Raw genomic sequence first — 14452 nt, 5'->3', positions numbered from 1 at the left:
CTGCAAGGATGCGGACGGCAGCCGTCAGGTGAATACTTACTTTTCGATAACCGGCCTTCAAGTGTACGTGCCTCGCTGCACGGTCCGTACAGATACGGAATTGTGACATAGGCCCCAGTGGCCAAACGCAGTATTTAAGACAAGCCAAGAGACAGAATACCAAACTATATTTACTGTTTACAGTAGCAAAGGACAACAAATAATGTACAAATTGGGGAATAAACACAACAGAGCCAGCAGACGTCCCACCCATGCCCAAACAGCAAAACACAAAGGAAATGCGAACATCTTCAGCAAGATTTCAGGCAAGCAAGAGAGGACGGTCATGGTCACACTCCGGGACTAGAACAAGGCAGCAGTGGGTCCATACAGAACGACAGGAGGAAATCTATCAGGGCTTAATTGGTACAGATCCCAAAACATCTCACAGAACTGCAATCACGTACTAAAGCGTAAACCCCGTAGCTGTTTGCAAAGCAGCACAGCCCAAGTCCAGGAGGGCAACGCGGGGTCACCTTTCCGTGGGCTTCACTGGCAACACACTTGGAAGCAGGTCTTTTACACAAAAACGTTAAGTGCAATACTGAATCTTGCTTTTTAATATATAGACCATAATTATTCGTCCGAAGCAAATGCGAGGAGAAATCTGAGGCCACGGCACTATTACCAAGTGAGAAATGTGGGGGTTCCTTTCGTCTCTATTCAGGGGAAAAGGGTTTTTGCTGCATTGACCTTTGCCCGTGCCGTGGCACCGGGCACCAGGCAGTGGGTGGCGATGGCTCCTGGACCCCAGACCCCGACCACAGGGCCACTCGAGGAGCGGGGCACCCAGCGCCATGTTACTGAAGGACCTGGTTATCCTTCATTTTACCTTTTAAAAACACATTCCAGTATTTTCCCTTCAACTTTACCATATTCTAAAATGCAACACTTAGCATTTTAAAAACCTGTGCCTATACGAAATAGTGACACTTTGTCTCCATCGCCAAATTGCCCCCAAAACCTGTCCAATGGAAGCATCCCCACTGTGGTGCTGGGAGTTCTCAGCTGGAATATGCGGGGGGGGGGGGCGGGGGGGTGGGGGGTGGCGCTCAATACCTGGGGTAAGATCCCCATCTAGACGAAAACTGAACCTGCAGACCACAGTTTGGGCCAATGTTCTGGGGCGGCGGGGGGAGGGGGGACGAAAATGAAAGCAAAAACAAACCAAAAGAAACCTCGCAACTCATCTTACGCAAAGACAAGTGCGACTGGCCGGGTGTCAGCGGTGGCCCCCTGCAGACAGAGTTCTGAATTGCCCTCGCAAAATGTCAGAGAGGAAAGTAATTTTGGTGACTGTCCTCGGGTCTCTGCAGACTCCTTTGTGACTGGCATGGCCACTTGTTCACTATTCAACAGCAGACGCAAGGCCGAAGACACGGTGGGGACGGTCCTTGTAGAGGCGGCGCCCTTAGCGACAGCGGCTGTCCCGCGAGCCTCCCGTCTGCTGCTGGAACACGTCGATGGTGTCCTCGTCCTCCATCTCCAGCTGGCGGGGGGCGGCGTGACGGGCACGGGGAGAGAGCGACAGCGGTTACTTTCCTCACTGTCACAGAACGGACCCGTCTTCCTCACCCTGGAGGACGCCGTCCCCAAACCCGTCCTCGTGTGTCCCGTGCAGGGAAAAGATGCTGGTTTTGGATCTCCAAGAAGCCCTGTCCACCCCCAAGCCTCCCCTGACGGAACTTACAAAAGAACGTGCAAAGCTAAGGACGCTGGTGGAAAAAGTAAGACTCTGGGGCGCCTGGCTGGCTCAGTCCGTACAGCAGGAGACTCGATCTCAGCTGTAAGTTCGAGCCCCATGTTGGGTGCCCAGGTTACTTAAAAAAATAAATAGAACCTTTGAAAGAAAGAAAAACCGCGTCTCATTTAAACATAAACAAGTGTCTAAAATTTTTCCTGAGGGGCGCCTGGGCAGCTCAGTCAGGCGAACGTCCGACTCTTGGTTTCAGCTCAGGTCGTGATCCCGGGGTCACGGGACCGAGCCCCGTGTCAGGCTCCGTGCCAAGAGCGTGGAGCCCGCTTAAGATTCTCTCTCCCCTCTCTGACAAAAAATGAAATAAATACAACTTTTACTGAACATGACGCAAAATCGTTTTCCAATCAGATGCCTCTAACGAGCGGTGCGGAGTCCTGGGGACCAGCAGGACCACATACCTCATGACAGGCGCAGCGGGGTCATGCCCGTGAGCTCCAAAGCAGGCTGAATCTAAACCGCACAAGCGGGAGCACCGCTGGCTGCCCCACTCTGGCCCTTCCCTCTCCCCCCTAGACCAGGGCAGGGAAGCCGCAAACGTTTCCCGCCTGCTGCTGCTTTCCCCCACAGAGGGCACACGACCACCTCGCCTCGTCCGCCCTTCTCTGAACACAAGGAAGCTTCTGCCAATTGAAACAGGCTGTTTGGCTGGAAGCGGTAACGTTTCCCAGAAACACAGAGAAGGCGCGCTGGGGCCGGCGGGGAGGGCCTCCGGCCCCGACCCCGGTGCCAGCCGCGTGGCACCCGGGGGCGGGCAGAGGCACAGCCTCTGGCTGCGCGGTCCCCGCACGCGAACCAGTCCCACGATTCCCACGACTCCGCAAAGGGGAGAAAACGGGCACCCTCGCCACTTTGCAGACGCAGAAGGTGGGGACTCCGCGAGGGTCAGTGGCTCTCGAGCACAACGCCGTCCTGCTGACCTCAAGGCCGAAGCCCTCCTCACCGCAGCGTGATGCACGGTGACGGGACGGGGGTGTGGGGGCTACGCGGAGGAGAAACCGCGTGGCTGATAACGACGGCTGTGCCTGTCCTTGGCACCCATGCCCCGCGTGCATAAATACAGAAAGGGCACGAGAATCAGGACAGTAACTGAGCTGCAAGTTCGGTGTCCAGACGGGGGGTGGGTGGAAACCACGTCCGGGAGAGGTGCCAGGTGGGTCTGCGTGACCCTCGTCCATGACCCGGACGCAGCCGCTCAGCACCCGGTCCTCCTGCCCCATCCCCCGGTGTGGAGGATGCTATGTGACCAAGTGCACGTTTCTCATTTCAAAAACTTCAGAACATTCAGAATTTAAAAATGAAATAACCTAGGGGGGCCTGGGTGGCTCAGTTAAGCATCCAACTTCAGCTCAGGTCATGATCTCACAGTTTGTAGGTTCGAGCCCCAGGTAGGGCTCTGTGCTGACAGCTCGGAGCCTGGAGCCTGCTTCGGATTCTGTGTCTCCCTCTCTCTGCCCCTCCCCCACTCACGCTCGGTCTCTCTCTCGCTCTCTCTCAGAAATGTACGTTACCAAGAAAAGTTAAATAACCTAATAACTAAAACCATTAAGAAATGAAGAGTATTCTGCACGAGCACCCATCAGCAGCTTTCAAGCCCTTCCCAACAGGAGCGGGTCGAGCGCGGCGGGAAGGAGCCAGAAAGCGCACACACACGGAGCTTTCGTACCTGCGCAGGGGTGTCTGTTTCATTAATCGGCTGCCCGTCAAACCTGAATCTAATCTGTCTCATTGACAAGCCCTGAAAAGGAAAACCAATTATTAGATATTTCCAGATAACACATTAATTCCAAAAAATAAGACATTTATCTCAAAACACCTGAATTCTGAACATAGAGGTTTTTGGTCCACTTGATTATAAAAGCTTGCCAGTGGGCCTACAATCTCTTTCACGTGATGCCCCAGCAGGGATAATTCCAGAAACCACTGCTCTAACACTCTCCAGCTGCTGCGAGTGCCCGGCCCCACCCACCCCCTCATTTCCCTCGAGGAGCCAGCACAATCCTACACTGTTGGAGAGGGGCGCCTTGAAAACTTTCTGAGAGGGGCGCCTGGGGGGGCTCTGTCAGCTAAGCCTCCGACTTCGGCTCAGGTCATGATCTCGAAGCTCGTGGGTTCAAGCCCCGCATCGGGCTCTGTGCTCACAGCTCGGAGCCTGGAGCCTGCTTCGGATTCTGTCTCCCTCTCTCTCTGCCCCTCTCCCACTCATGCTCTCTGTCTCTCAAAAACGAATAAACGTTTAAAAAAAAAATGTTTTTTTAAACTCCTCCAAGAGAAGCCGTCAGGTAAGGATGAGGCCTGTGGTCAAGGGCCGCGTGCGGGTGGGAAGCAGTCCTGACCCCCGGGCCCGGGGGGGCTGCAGCAGAGCGTTTCTGTCCAGGGAGCAGCACAGGCAGACTTTCTGCGTCCCCAGGGCACGGCGAACACGGTCGAGGAGAAAAAGCACCTCCTCTTAAAAAGCAATTCTGACTTCGCTTGAACACAACAGGCAGCATGAAAACATGCATCTCTGCTCCCCCTGAACCTCCTGGGAAGACATAAAACAACGAAGGACAAAGAAAACAGGAGAGGAGACGGGCCAGCAGGCAGACGACATGGCTGCTGGCTGGGGGCTGCGGGGCTGTGGACACCAGACCCCAAGGTCAGGGTGGCAGTGGGGGCAAGACAGGGAGCCCCCCAGGCCTAGGGACCTGCACACGGGCACCCGGAGGCAGAGATGTAGCACGCAGCTGATTTTGGATGACTGCCTCAAAGTTCCTATTGGACCCCCATACCGGGGCCCCCCAAGCCCCAAGCAGCTGGCACCTCCCAAGGGCAAAAGGTCTACTTCCTGGAGAGGTCAACGCTGAGCCCTGGACTCGGGATACGAGGGACGAGTGACGCCAGGCCCGTTTCGCCCATCCGGCTGCACCCCCAGGGCACAGGCAGGAGCCCGGGGGGGCCCCTTCTGGGAGATCTGCTGCCTCACAGGTTGCGACGCCTGGGAGCCCCCCCACAAAACCACCAGTCCTGGCAGGTCACCCCGTGGTGGCGAGTGGGTCAGCAGCTGTCTGGGCTGCATTCTTAAATATGAGCAGTTCACCAGGACTCGGGGGGCCGTGTGAAGACAGGCTCAGGCACGTGAGACATGCAGCCAGCAAGGAAGGAAAGCACCAGACCCAGGGGAAGGGAGGGGCCAGAGGTCACACACACTAGAAATCCTCCGGGAGGCAGAAAACGAGCGTTACTGACTACTGGGGAAAGAAACCCTCAGAGAACAGGGAGGAATGAAGACCATTTGGAAATTAGACGTCATGACAGAAGCAGGTCTGTCCGCATAAGGTGGGAACAGAAAGTCGAGAGGAGCTTCCAGAAAAAAAACCGTCAGGAACGCTAAAGCCCGGTCAGTGCCAGGTGGGCAGCGATGATCTCGAGGGACAGCTCCAGAAGAGGTGACTCCAACATGCGTGGGCGTTCCGAACACGGGGGACAGGACGGGAGAGGCCAGTCACGGAAGAACCAACGTAAGTCGTGTTTCCTGAACTGAAAAGTTTCTATGTGGAAAGTACCGGAGGGGCGCCTGGCTGGCTCAGTCGGTGGCGCGGTGGAGCATGTGACCCCTGATCTCAGGGTCGTGAGTTCAAGCCCCACGTTGGGTGTAGAAATTACTTTAGACAAAAGAAAGTAGAAAGTACCGAGAAAGTGAAGGGGACGATCGTGCTCTCAAAGCACATGAGGGCGAAGTGTCCAGACAGGAGAAGGAGGTCCCAAAAGCTCTCAGAGAAAAGCAAAGTGCATTCAAAGGACAGAGGATCAGAATGTCCCCGAACTCGCCGCACCAACATTAGAAGAACTCGAGGTGATAACTCCAAATAAAGAAAATGACTTTTCTAGAAATTCAACCTAGAAATCTACGTGCAGCCAAATAGTGAAGCGTGAAGGTTCATGAAAAGCAAATCATTTTCAGAACAGAGTCTCAAAGACGCTGCCCTTGATAACCCTTCGAGTAAGATGCTGGGAGACGGGATGAAGATTCATCCAGAAGACACACAAGAAGCCTCCAGATGGATTCCAGGGTGGCTCCACGATGACAGCTGTGCCACCGGTGTGGCCCGGGCAGGAAGGGGCAGGAGGGCGGCCGGACGCCAAAGATGTGCCCGCAGTGCCCAAGGCCAGGTCCTGTGGAGGTACGGTACTTGTGGAGACCGTGGCTGACACGTTACTGACGGACACCCAGAAAATCACACACAACCACCACCTGACCAACAGAAACCCGACGTGGACAGGAGCCGGGCCCCGGGGCAGCACCCGGCACATTCCAGGGCAATCTACTGGAAGGACAGGGGCAGGGACGTGAACAGACAGCAGGGTCAGAGAGCTATGACTTTCCAGCCTTCTTGGGGGAAAATAATCTCCACGGCCAAAAACATGAAACAACAGAAACAGAAACCTATTTACCAAGAAAGAGCGAAAGAAACAGTTGAAGGGGCTGGGAGTGACCGCCTCCGAGGAGCAAGTCTGAAAAGAAGGGAGAAAAAGAGGACGGCACGTAGGATTTTTATAGTGTTTTTTAGAACAAGCCCAAGGCATCATCAGAGCCAAGACGGGAACCAACCAACCACCAGCATTTGCAAAGCATTCGGAGCAAGGCCGCCTCCCACCAAAGGGAGCAGAGGCCGGGCGGGCCACGCGCCACGGCGATGCCACAGCGATGCCGCCACGTAGGTCCTCGGGTGGCGCAGAGCCCCGGGGCGAAGGGAGCCCCCGAGCGAGAACGAGGACACGGGACACGGCGGCGGGAAGCACAAGCGTTGTGTGAGCCCCAAGTCTATAGAGACGCTGCTGACCCGGAGGACAGCTACAGCGGCCGGCCCGCCACTGCGCGGGGGGTGCCGGCCAATCGCTCCGCTGCGCACACGGCCGAGCAAAGGGAGGGAATCAAGCACTTTCCGCAAACCGCAGTGAGGAGGGCGGCGTGCGCACACACGTGTTCCGGCTGCCGCAGAACCGCACGCGCGCTCACTGCTCTGCAGCTGAACGTGACCCCGGCTGCATCAGGAGGACCCGCCAGACTCCGGAGGAAGGGCAGGCGGTGTGACAGGTGCGCACGAGGAAGAGCTGATGGTGGTGACCGACAGGGGCACCGGATAACTGCCTGCCCCCGAGGAAGACCACGCGCACGCACACACGCAGGGCACGCGCACACACAAACCCATGCACACACGACACGCACATGCGATGCACACACCCCCGCACACACAGGACATGCACACGCACTGCACACACCCGCGCGCACACACAAGACACACGCACTGCACACGCCCGCACGGCCTGGCCCTCGGCAGGGCTGCACGCACCTGCCTCTCGCAGTACGCCTTCATCAGCTTGCTCAGCGGCGTGTGTCTCTTGATTTTGAACTGGACGACGGAGCCATCCTGCCCGGCCACTTTCAGGTTGATGTGGTCGTTCTCGGTCTTCACCCCCTCCTGCAAAGACACGCAAAACCGGGTCTCAGGACCACATCTCCAAATAGCCGCCGTTTTCACACGCGAGTCTGGGGGTAACTGCTGGGGTGTAAGTCTTTAAAACGAACAGAATTCTAGGGGCGCCTGGGTGGCTCGGTCGGTTAATCGTCCGACTTCGGCTCAGGTCACGATCTCGCGGATTGTGAGCTCGAGCCCTGAGTCAGGCTCTGTGCTGACAGCTCGGAGCCTGGAGCCTGCTTCAGATGTCTCCCCCTGTCACTCTGCCCCTCCCCTGCTCACGCTCGGTCTCTCAAAAATAAATAAATGTTAAAAAAAGTTTTTTAATAAATAAATGAAACTGAACTCTTAAAGTTCTCCTGCGATCTAGAGTCACTCCTAGGACTGTTTCATTTTTACACACAATTCACTTTTAACTTGTATTTGTTAAGCATCTGAGAGGAAACAGCACAAATCTAAAAAATTTTCAGATTCTAAATTCAAAGGAAAAAATCTGCTTAATAAATCTAGAAAAAAATTCCATCTTTGTTATAAGATTACTCTTAAACCACACACTCACAGGTTGTACAGACTTATACAGACTGGGAAGACAAGACAACGAAGGTTCACGAAGACAAGACAACGAAGGAGAACCCTGAGCAGCAGGCTCTTGGGGATGCCTGGGTCCCCGAGCCACTGCCCAGAGCCATGGAGGGCGGCCACGGCAGGTGCTGTGGGCACAGGGCCACCTCACTTATCTGGTACTGCCGGGGAAGACAGGAGTCGTTTGTTTTGAACAAAATGACGAAGCTGGCCTGAGCCTTTTCAGAGATAAAGTTTAATGTCAACTGTCACACACCCCCGCCTCTCTCTGGCACGTCCTGTGGGGGGATCCGACCCACGAGGGCTGAGGGCAGGGGGCAGGGCTCCTCTGTACTGCCTCTGCCTCCACGGCCGTTCCTATCCCTCCCTCGGTGCCCAGGCACGCGGGTTGCTGGGGACACGGAGGGCTCCGGAAGAGCAGCAGCCCCAGGACACAGGTGGACGCACTGGTGGCCTCCTTCTCCGGAACATGGACTCCGCTGTGGGCAAGCGGGCAGTGCAAGCGGGGTGTCCAAGGTGGGAGCTGGGGCGCTCCCGTGAGCACCCCCCTCTCCCCAGAGACGAAGGATGCATTTGTTGAGCGCTTTTTTTTTTCTTCAAATAAAGCTTTTATTTTGGAATTTACAGAAAAGGTGCAGAACCGGGCTCCAGCCGCACACCCCCCTCGCCGGCTCCCTCTCACCTCAGCACCCCACACGCCACACCCATCTGGCACCTGAGAAGCCAGCACTGGCGTGCGTCTCTAGGAACGGGACGCCAAGCTTTCCCGGCATTTTCCCAATGCCCCCACTAAGGTCCTTTTCTGTTCTGGGATCCAATCCGGGGTACCGCATTCATACCTGCTTAGAGAGAGAATTTTTTTTTTCAATTTGTCTTGTGTTAGAATACACGGAACATAAAATCTACTGTTTAACCACTTTAGGTTGGGATGAAATACACTCCTGATGTCCTACAACCTTCACCGCATCCATCCCCGGAACCCTTTTCATCCCGTGGAACTGAGGACCCTTGGGTTGCTTCCACATTGTGGCTATTACGAAGGACGCTGCAGTGAACGTGGATGAACAAGGGCGGCTCGGAGTCCCCGCTTTCGGGGTTTGGGGGCCAACGCCCCGAAGTGGGATCGCAGGGGCATGCGGTAGTTCTATTTTTAATTTTTTTAGGGACACCCATAGTGTTTCTCCAGTGACCACCCCATTTTACATTCCCACCATCAGGGCACAAGCGTCCCAACAGCTGCACGGTCTCACCAGCGACGCGTGTTTCTGTTTTCTTATAGCGGCCACCCCGCGGGTGTGAGGCGTATCTCACTGGGGTTTTGATTTGCGTTTCCCTGTTAGCAACACTGAGCATATGTCACGTGCTTTTTGGCCATTTGTGGATCTTCTTTGGGGAAATGTCTATTCAAGAGTTTGGTCCATTTTTGAATAAGGTTCTATTTTGGTGCTGTTGTTAAGGGTGATCTACATATTCTGGATATTAACCCATTATCAGATGATTTGCAAATATTTTCTCCCACTCTGTGGGGTGCTTCGGACTCTACGGATGGTGTCTCTTGATGCACACAATTTTTAATTTTCAAATAGTGCGATCTGTCTATTTTTTTCTTCTGTTGCTGTGTCTGTGCTGTCACATCCAGGAAGTCGTTGCCAAGTCCAATGTCAGGAAGCTTTCGTCCTAGGTCTTCTCCTGAGAGTTTTGTTTCGGGTCTTACATTTGGGTCCTCGATCTAGTTCAAGTTGCTTTTTTGTGCATGGTGTGAGGTAAGAGTCCAACTTCATTCTTCTGCATGTGGATAGAGAACGCATTTGCTTTTTTAACGAAAAGATATCGACGTGTCAAAACAAACAGACACAGCGTCCAGGACGCAAACAAGCCAGGCGGTGGCTGCAAGTCCAGGTGGAGGAACATGGCAGGAGGGGCTCGGGGAGGGTGCTGGGGGCGCCAGCTCCCTCGGGGGCTGTGGGGGCAGGGAAGGTCACAAGCCCCTCTCCCTGCTTAAACCAATGGCCTGTCCCAGACCCCTAGCGAGTTCCTAGTAAACAGGAGTGAAAGAAAAGAAACAATGACCTCAAATCACTAAGGTCAACCCTCTGCCTCAACCAGAGGGGGCTGTTTTCCCAACTGACCCACAAGGTTTTATCCCAGCACCGTGATGGCTCGGGAGCGTGCCTCCTGCCCTCTCCAGGCTCACAGGGCACAGCCCGGCCTCAGTTCAGAAGTAGTGAAAACAGGGGCACCTGGCGGGCTCAGTCAGCTGAGCATCCGACTCTTGATTTCGGCTCAGGTCACGATCTCATAGTTCATGGGTTTGAGCCCCGTGTCCGGCTCTGTGCTGACAGTGCGGAGCCGGCTTGGGGTCCTCTCTCTCCCTCTCTCTCTGCCCCTCCCCTGCATGCTCTGTCTCAAAATAAATAAGTAAACATCTTTTCTTTAAAGTAGTAGTTAAAACAAGTTCACTCAACTGAACTGGAACATAGAAGGCGACCACCCAACAGTAAAGTTTAAGTACAGCAAAGCCACCGAGTGCCGCACGTATTTACGCGTCAGTCAGAGGAAGCCCCAGAGAACCGTAAAGGCCTTTAATATTTGCCTCACTGAAGACAATCCGCCCAAGATGGGAAACTGGTATAAAGGCTGAACTGGTAAAAAGCAAAGGCTCCGACCACATCTGGAACGAGGAGGCTGTGTGGGAGTGTGACCTCTTCTCAAGTCACAGCGAGGACGGTGCGAGCTTCCACCAAGGCCTGACGGGGGCTCCGGGAGGGTCCACCCAACCCCAGCTCTGCCTCCTGTGTGTACGGAGGCTGGGCTCCGGTCTCTGTGCAGAGGGGGTGCCATCTCCAGTACCAAACAGGCTGACGTCGGAGGCCACCTATATGCAAAGCACTCAGCTCAGCTGATCTTCCACTTGGGCAAAAAAAAATAGACCCCAACAGTGCAGACAAAAAATACACACACACACACAATAAGAGCAGGTAACATAACGTCGGATCTTCCTAAGAACTGACTGCCAACGCACCGAAGTGAGGGGCCAACACCAGGGAGCCCCAAAAGGATGGGGAGCACACCGCAGAGGGCGCGACGGGAAGGGGGGGAGCACACGTCAGAGGGTGTGATGGGGAGGAGGACAGGACAGCGACCCCGACGCGGTAGGTAAGGGGGAGGTGCACAGTAGAGAACGCGACGGGGAGGGCGGAGCGCACACCGGAGGAGGTGATGGAGAGGTGGGCGGGCACACACTCCGAGGACGTCGATGAATAGGGAGGGCACACACTGGAGGGCGCAGCAGGACGCGGCTGGGGCGGGCTCGCCGCGGGTACCCAGCGAGCGCCCTCTCCGCGCCCTACGAAGACATAAAGGGGATCGTCCAGACCCCGCAGGGCGGAGGCGCGGACCGCGGGGTCCGAAAGGGCAGCAGCCGGGAAAGGGCTCAGCGAGAAAGGTCGTGGGAAAGCACGGCCCCGGAGAGAAAGGGGTAGTGGGGCAAAGGTCAAGGCTAGGGGTAGGTCCCGGATAGGGTCGCGGATGGGAGGAGAGGGAGGGTGAATCCGGAGGTGGCTCAGGGGTCCCGGCGGGGAGGGTCCGGTCAGGGGACGCGCCCCCTGCCGCTGTGTCCAAGGTCCGCCCGAGCGAGGCTCCGAGAACGGCAAGGCGCCCACGAGCCGAGGGGCGGGACCCGGACCGTCAGGGCGGACCCTGGGTGGGGCGAGGAGCGCCTCGGGGCGGGGCCGGGCCGGGGCGGGGCCGGGGCGGAGCCTGGACGGGGCGGAGCAGCAGCAGGGCGGGGCCTGGGCGGGGCGGAGCCGTGTAGGAGGGGGAGGGGAGCGGCGCGGCGTGCGGGGGGAGGGGCAGGAGGCCCAGGGCGCGGGGAAACCCCGCAGACACCGCCTCCCCTTCCCCCTCCATCCCGAGGTGGCGGAGGGTGCCGGGCGCGGACCGGGGCGGGGGGCGGCGGGGACGGCGCGAGCGCGGGGCCGGCCCAGGGGCCCCGGCCCCGCGCCCGCCGGCCCTTACCTTGGGCTTTTCCTCGGACATGGCTGCGCGCGGCGGCGGGAGGCGGCGGCGGGGAAGCAGGCAGCGCCGGAGCGGGCGAGTCACGCTCTCGGCCCGCCGCTCTCCCGCCGCAACTGCTCGCGGGGCCGCGCTTTGCCCCCCAAATCCCTGCGTGCCGGTTGGCCGGCGCGGGGGTCACGTGGAGGCGCGCGTGCACGAGGCGCGTGCCCCGAGGCGTCGGGCGCGCGCTCGGCCGGGCCGAGGTTCCTGGTGGTTGGAAATGCGTCACGGAGCGGCCCCGCGCCATCCGGCCGTTCCGACAGCGGGACCGCACGGGGCACCGAGGGGCCCGGGGGCGCACGGGAAAGGCGGGGCGCGCCCAGGATACTGAGGGGCCCTGGGGCGCACAGAAAGGGGAGGGCGAGCACAAGACCGGGGGGTGGGGGGGCTGGGGGGAGGCTCCGGGGGCGCACAGGGAAGGGGGACGCCCAGGACACGCAGGGGCCCCGGGGGCACAGGAAAGGGAGGGGCGAGCACAAGGCACCGAGGGGCTCCGAGGGCACACACGGGAGTGCGGGGGCGCCCAGGGGAACGCCCACAGGCAGGGGTCAGGGACCAGGATGGACACGTTGTCTTGGCGCCTGAGAAGGGCCTCTCCGCCTCCTCGGTGCCCTCGTCCATCGACCTGGTCCTTGGCCTGCTTCTGCTCAGCCGGCCAGGCCCAGGCACGCCCACTCGTTTCGCTAGTGCAGCACGGTTTTTCAGAGGAAAAGGAAGCAAAGGCCAGTCTGGTGAACCATCTCTGGTGACCACAGGGGACCTGGTGAGTGAGTGTTGCCTCACAAGGCAGCCCCACTCCTGGATAAGGTGAGGAGCCACGCGTCCAGTTAAGAGGAGCCGCAGGGGAAGGAAGGAGACCCGAGGCTGAGCCACCTCTCTGCGCCACCGCTAGAGACCGCTTGCAGGCGTTCATTCAGCAAGCCCCCACGCACCCCAGAGCCTGCGCCCTTCACCGGGACAGAGGATGGACAGAGGCGTGTGGAGGGCCTTCTCCTATGGCCACTTATCTCCTGGTGGAGCCAGGCTTCACCCCTAGCTGCGTCCCCCTTCTCCCCTTACCAGTCCCCATCACGGCCTTCTGAGTCTGGTGAGTGGAGGCCCAGCCCCTGGGGGCGCTGGTGGGGTGGGTGCAGGAGGCTGTCTTGTGACCGCTTTCCTGAGGTTTGTGGAATGCACGCTACATAACAGAAACCGAGTGCATAGAGAATCTGAACAACACGATTAATTACATATTAGGTCTCTAAGAGAAGGTCATTAAGTTGTAAGAAATCATACAGGGGGAGGGTTCCGCTGAGGACGCAGAAAGCTGGAACAATAATTATCCCGGTCTGAAAACGAGAAGCTGGAAAACCTATAAAACCATAGCTTTCCTTAAACTATCGGCGAGCTGGGATTGCAGCTTCCCCGTCTTTGAGTCCGGGCCCCTCCAATCTGCCTGCTCTCAGGGACTCTCAGAGTCCTTGGACGGCCGCCCACTCCGCCTGCACCTCACGTCTCTCCTTCAGTTTGGGAAGATATTTTTCTAGGTCTAGAAATCTGAGCTTAAAGTCTTTGAAGGTGTCCCTTCATTGTCCACATTGTCGGAATACATCCTGGGCCCGGCCCTCTGGAGGTCTCCTGTCCCTGGAAAGGAAACGGGGTCCCCACAGAAGTCCCAGCCAAGATCCAAGGACATGGGGCCGGACCTCGGCGATAGAGTCTCCCCGTTGCCCACCGCATACACACACCCTGTGCCAGGACAGCACCAAGAAGCAAGCGTGAGTTTATCCTGCAGCACAGGGGATGCCAAAGGAATCTGAGGTCGGTGAACACTAAAGAAACCGTAACGGCCACCGAGCCCAGACTCACTCGACTCCCACCTGCTTCACTCACCCCCTACGGAGGCAGCCGAACAGAGGAGGTATGTCCATTTCCAGATAGAAATACCAGTAACCTCAGTCTCTGTTGTCCGGCGGGCAATATCGGTGTTCTACAAGACGCACACACAGAGGAGAACACCCATAATCAAGACACGACAATCAGCAGAACCAGATCCAGATACGACCTAGAAGCTAGGATTGTCCAACAGGATTTGCGTGAAGGCTCTGGCACAAAAGGTAAGTGACGTGAAGGAAAAGGTGGGGAATGCCAGCACAAAGATGGAGGCCGTGAGGGAGTCCAACGGAAATGCTGGAAACAGAGAGCAGCGTGACGGAGAAGTTGCTCTCAACCAGCTCACGAACGCAGTCAACACAGACGCCGTGAACTTCCAGATAAGTGCGTAGAAATCACCCGAACTAAACAGAGGGAAACAGGTGGGAACCCCTGAGAACCCAAGAGAACACAGCAAACAGAAGCCCTGGAATGAGTCATTTCACACGGTCTAATGTGTGTCACTGGAGGAACAGAAGAAGAGAAAAGGGGCAGAAGAAATATTTGTAGAAATAAGGGCTGGGGACGCCTGGGTGGCTCAGTCAGTTAGTTGAGCATCTGACTTGGCTCAGGTCATGATGGCACACTTCGGGAGTTCAAGCCCCGCATCAGGCTCTCTGCTGTCGGGCTCTGTCCCGAACCTCTGCTG

The 14452-nt window shown here is 57.2% G+C and overlaps 2 protein-coding genes across 2 annotated transcripts in view; both read right to left on the bottom strand.

Annotated features, from left to right (window-relative positions):
* Nucleotides 1–7238, bottom strand: part of UBE2G2 (ubiquitin conjugating enzyme E2 G2) — a 47819-nt gene extending 40581 nt beyond the window's left edge. Inside the window, exon 1 of the mRNA XM_053903006.1 lies at nt 7129–7238. The gene's annotated coding sequence lies outside the window, so the exon portion shown is untranslated. The remainder of the gene's footprint in view (nt 1–7128) is intronic.
* On the bottom strand, nt 151–11961 carry SUMO3 (small ubiquitin like modifier 3). Its single transcript, XM_019434687.2, has 4 exons — nt 11854–11961; nt 7129–7257; nt 3462–3533; nt 151–1528 (listed from the first exon to the last, which is right to left on the bottom strand). The coding sequence occupies exons 1-4, from the start codon at nt 11872–11874 to the stop codon at nt 1451–1453; spliced, it is 300 nt and encodes a 99-aa protein (XP_019290232.1). The 5' UTR covers nt 11875–11961; the 3' UTR covers nt 151–1450.
* Nucleotides 11962–14452: the final 2491 nt, after the last annotated feature.

The sequence above is a fragment of the Panthera pardus genome, unplaced genomic scaffold (genome assembly GCF_024362965.1).
Source record: "Panthera pardus isolate Hobbes unplaced genomic scaffold, ASM2436296v1 HiC_scaffold_16, whole genome shotgun sequence".
In the NCBI taxonomy this organism is placed as follows: domain Eukaryota; kingdom Metazoa; phylum Chordata; class Mammalia; order Carnivora; family Felidae; genus Panthera; species Panthera pardus.
This window is presented reverse-complemented; position numbering and strand designations above follow the sequence as displayed.